The sequence below is a fragment of the Myodes glareolus genome, chromosome 2 (assembly GCF_982192425.1).
Source record: "Myodes glareolus chromosome 2, mMyoGla1.1, whole genome shotgun sequence".
NCBI lineage: Eukaryota > Metazoa > Chordata > Mammalia > Rodentia > Cricetidae > Myodes > Myodes glareolus.
The window spans coordinates 82,586,196-82,591,167 of record NC_142027.1 but is presented as its reverse complement, the minus strand read 5'-3'; the positions used below and the strand labels follow the sequence as shown (position 1 = coordinate 82,591,167).

Here is a 4,972-nt window from a genome sequence, read left to right as displayed (position 1 = left end):
AGTCTCTAAAGAGAAGCATTCTCTGGAATGTTCTTTCTACACCTAGATCAAAGTGGATTAACAGTTCATTCATATGTTAAACTATTGGTATATTATCTTTCATTTAAAAAAATAAAATTCATTGTACAGTTTTTTAAGGCTATGAAATTTTATATTTTAATTTTACTATATAATGACACTATAGTGACATATATTATATGACAAATAACATATACTTTTATAATTGACATATTAATGTCACAAGGATATGTGCTCAACTATGTTCACAGCAGTTTTGCTTGTCATAGCCAGAACATGGAAACAACTTAAATGCCCCTTAACCGAAGAATGGATAAGAAAAATGTGGTACATTTACACAATGGAGTACTACGCAGCAGAAAAAAATAACATCTTGAATTTTGCATGAAAATGGATGGAGCTAGAAAACATTATTTTGAGTGAGGTAACCTAGACACAGAAAGACAATTATTACATGTACTCACTCATAAGTGGTTTTTAAGCATAAAGGAAAGGAAATCAGTCTACAAACCACAATCCCAGAGAACTAAGACAACAATGAGGACACTAAGAGAGACTTACATAGATCTAATCTACATGGGAAATAGAAAGTAGGAAAAGACAAGATCTCCTGAGTAAATTGGGAGTATGAGGACCTTGGGGGAAGGCTAAAGGGGGAGGGTAGAGCCATGGAGGGGAGCAGAGAAAAATGTAGAGCTCAATAAAAAATCAATAAAAAAGACAACTATAATTGACATATTATATAACTATTGTATTAATATATGTTATTTTATATATAATTAATATATTTCCAATATACTATATAGTACACAAATAATATTTATTATTACATTATATATAATTATTATATATTTTATTTTAGGAATACATACACGATAATTTCTTTTCTGACATTAGATTAACACATCTCCTCTTTCAATATTTTAGTACTGTAATAAAAGACACAGTAGTGCAGCTTCTAGAAGATGCCTTTTCTTCAATGGCATCCACCTGTGAGAGTGTGATCACACAAGTATTGCCTTGTAATTAAAAGCTCAATTTAGAACACTTTGTGAACTATACAACACTAAAGGACATGACTTTCATTTTTAGTGGGAAACCTTAAGAAAGCTAATCCTGTCATATATAGCACAGACTTCAAGTGAGGAAATTCTTTTGTTATACATGATGGCAAGCCATAATACATAGAAGAAAAAGGAAAAGTTTGTAAACTGAACCATAATAGTTTTTGCCTGTGTTAGTTCCATACTAACTAAAATTCAAGATGCACATTGATTGTGCATCTGTATATTTGAATTGGGGTCTAACATTCTTCATTTGTGGAGTCCTTCTTCCCAAGTAACTCACATCAATATTTGAAAGTCAGTAACATCAAAAAAGTGCCTAATATAAAATCAGAACCACAGGCAGGCACATAAGAGTAGCAAAATAGTCATGAAAGCATCAAAGGATTTAAAAATAATTTATTTATTTACTTAGATACATATTTATTTAATTATTTAATGTGTGTGTGTGTGTGTAAAGACCACATCTATACAACAACTTTTATGAGGTGACTCATTCCTTTCTCAATAGTAATTCCAGGAATCAACTCTCACTGTGAGGCTTGAGAAGTGGTCTCAAATACTCAAACATCCTGCTGTTTCAAAAGTTCTATGTAGGATACAATGAACATAGTTCTGTGCATGTATTCAACCAGAGATAACAAAACCCTGGCTTCTTTTGTTTCCTTCCTTTCTCCCTTTCTCCTTCCTTCTCTCCTTTACTCCCTCACTCCCTCCTTTCATTCTCTCTCTCTTTATCTCTCTCTCTCTGTCTCTCTGTCTCTGTGTGTGTATCTTTCATTTTTATATTTCTTTCTTCCTATTGCTTTTGTCTATTAATATTTTGTCTTCAGATTATTTTACTTTTTAAATTTTTCAAACAATATATTTTGATCATATTGTTTCCCTTCCCCCAACTCTTCCTAGTTCCTTCCAGCTGTCTCCCATCTAACTTCTTGCTCTTTCTTCTTCAAGAAAAACAGAACAAAACAAAACAAAACAAAGCATAAAAATATCCAAAAAACCAAAGCAACAGCAACAATAGGAACAAACAATAAGAAAAATCAAACAAAAAAAATGGAAAAATTAAAATGGGAAAATCAATCAGACAAAATAAAGCAAAATAAAAACTGCACACACACACACACACACACACACACACCATAGAGTCTCTATACTATTGACTCACTACCCCTGACTGTGAGGCTTGCCCTGGAGTGTGTTTGATATTTCAGTGACACATCATTGGAGATTACTGATTTTCCCTTTTCTAAGTTATCTGTTACAAATAAATTCGGGTTAAGGTTATGACTATTTGTTTACTTCTATTTCTTGGTTCTGGCATTTTGTCTGATTTGAACCTGTGCTGGGCTTATGTGCTTGCTATCATCATTTCTATGACTTCACAAGTGAATTAGTCCTGTTGTGTCTGGAAGATGCTGTTTCCTTGGAGTCATTTTATCACATCTGGATCTTAAGCTCTATCCATCCACCTCCTCTACTGCATATTCCCTGAACCTGGTGGATATGTGTTAGACAGATACAACTAAGGTACATAGTTACTTTAGTCATGTAAGAGTTAAAACATACCTGAACAAACCCACATGCTCCTGATATTCTTCTTCCTTCTCCCCAATCACCCCTGTTATTTCTTCTATCATGATTCATTAACTTTTTCCTCCAATTTAGAAAGATTCCTTTTTCTGATCATCCATGCCCCTAAAGCCCTGCCAGTTAAGTATTGTGTTGTGATATTAGATGAGTAGCAGACAGTTTCCACGATTGCTTTGGAAGCCACCGCTCATAATCATTCTCTATCAATACTCTCTAATCCTTACTTAAGGACAAACACAGGCCCACTGTATTCTTTCCCTGACTTTTTTCTTTTTAATTGTTTTTGAGTTTCCATGTGATTTTCAATTTTTTAAATTAGTAATGTATCAAAAGAGTCATGCAGTATAATATTTATCATCCTAAATACTAATATTCATCATTGTGTCTCAATGGGTCAGTCTGCTGAGGAACCAAGTGAGTATTCTGAAAAGAGGCTCATGGAGTAAATTTCTCTGTCCTCAGCATAAGTAGGATAGGCCTGTGAATAAAGAGATCCTTATAGATTAATGTCTACAACTTTGGTTCTCGAATTTTCTAATACTTTGATGCCTTAGTGTAGTTTCTTCTTTTGTATTGTCACCCAATCATAAAATTATTCATTGCTATTTCATAAATGTAATTTTTCTGCCGTTAAGTATCATAGTGTAATATTTAATTAACAGGATATCTGATTTGTGTCCTCTGACCTGTCGTGGTCATATCCCATAGGGTATGAACACTGATCTTCATAGTGTTTCCACTGGAGAGACAACAAAATAGGAGATGTAATAGTCAGCCTCAGAGAAGGTAACTACTGAACTTGATCAGAAAGTGCTTAGTAGTCAAACAAAGTCTTAAGGAAGTATGGTAGCGACAAACATGGTATACCTAAACCTGAACAGTGGGTTCCACAGTTTACACTGAAGAATCTGAAAACTCTAGCCGAGATATCAACATCTATATCTTTGTGACTGTTCATGATTCAATAGGCCCAGCAGCTGGGGCTAATGTGATCTCTTGGGCAGCCTCAGGAAGGAAGTGACACCCAGATTTTTGATGGCACAAACACCTAAGGAGAAATTTCCTTGACCAAGAAAATTTGCATATTTGCAAGAAGGCCCTGTAAGTTCTCTGAGAAATGATGAAGTATAAGAGAGACTCACACCATGTCAGTCTCAGAAGAGCTCAGTGGTGACTGCACCATGGCGTGGGTTCCCATTCTCTTCTTCCTCCTTCGCTGCGGAGGTTAGGAGATCATCTAGATCCCAATGTCAGTTCAGGGAAACCAACTGACAAAGTTATATTGTCCTTTCTTCTCAGACCCCACGAGATAATGTGTTTCTCTTTTACAGGGTCTTTCTCTCAACCTGTGCTGACTCAGTCACCCACAGCATCAGCCTCGCTGGGAGCCTCAGTCAAACTCACCTGCACCTTGAGTAGTCAGCACAGTACCTACAACATTGGATGGTACCAGCAACAGCCAGACAAGGCTCCTAAGTATCTGATGTATCTCTATAGTTATGGTAACTATGATGAGGGAGATGGGCTACCTGATCGCTTCTCTGGCTCCAGCTCTGGAGCTCATCGCTACTTAAGCATCTCCAACATTCAGCCTGAAGATGAAGCTGACTATTTCTGTGGTGTAGGTTATTACACTGCAGGACAATATGGGTGAACACAGTGACCCACATAAATGAGGAAGCAAGACAGGAACTGTTATCCTCTCTTGATACCAAGTCTAATCTATGGTTTTGAGTAGGAATCTCTGAAGTTCTTAGATATCACACTCCTTGGATATTTTTCTCTTATTACTCAAAGGGATATATTGTAGTTCTGGCTTCTGAGCCCCATTGGAAAAGAGAGGAAAAGCAGGAATTGTATTGAGTTGACTGCTGTGTAAAATTAAGGACTATGGAAAAATCAAATCTCATGTGTACAGACCTGAGGAGGTGAGAATATTCTTCTGTGCAGTCAGAGAAGTGGGTTTAAAGCTCTTGCTGTTACTCATCAAAGTTTACAGTGTTGTCTATTCATTGTACGAAGGCTTTATTCTCTCATGCTCTGTCTTTTTAACTCCAGCAAATTGTTAAGAAAGACATTTATGAGGTTGTTTAGTAGTGCACCCTAGACTCATGACAAAATAATAAACAGCTACAATGACTGAACATTGTGCTTAATAAATGTACATGAACTCTCCATATTGCATCTTATAGTCCTCTTTACTTAGTAAGCCTTCCAAGATATTTTAGAGGAAGGATAGAATTACAACCATATAGTTTCGTCTCTGCAAATTTCTTACATGTGATCTTTCTATATCA

The 4,972-nt window shown here is 35.8% G+C and overlaps 1 gene segment (V, D, J or C); it reads left to right on the top strand.

The window, feature by feature from the left end:
• Positions 1–3,775: 3,775 nt before the first annotated feature.
• On the top strand, positions 3,776–4,329 carry LOC148123032 (immunoglobulin lambda variable 4-69-like). The segment is given in 2 exon segments: positions 3,776–3,899; positions 4,007–4,329. Coding segments are annotated over 2 exon segments (402 nt in total).
• Positions 4,330–4,972: the final 643 nt, after the last annotated feature.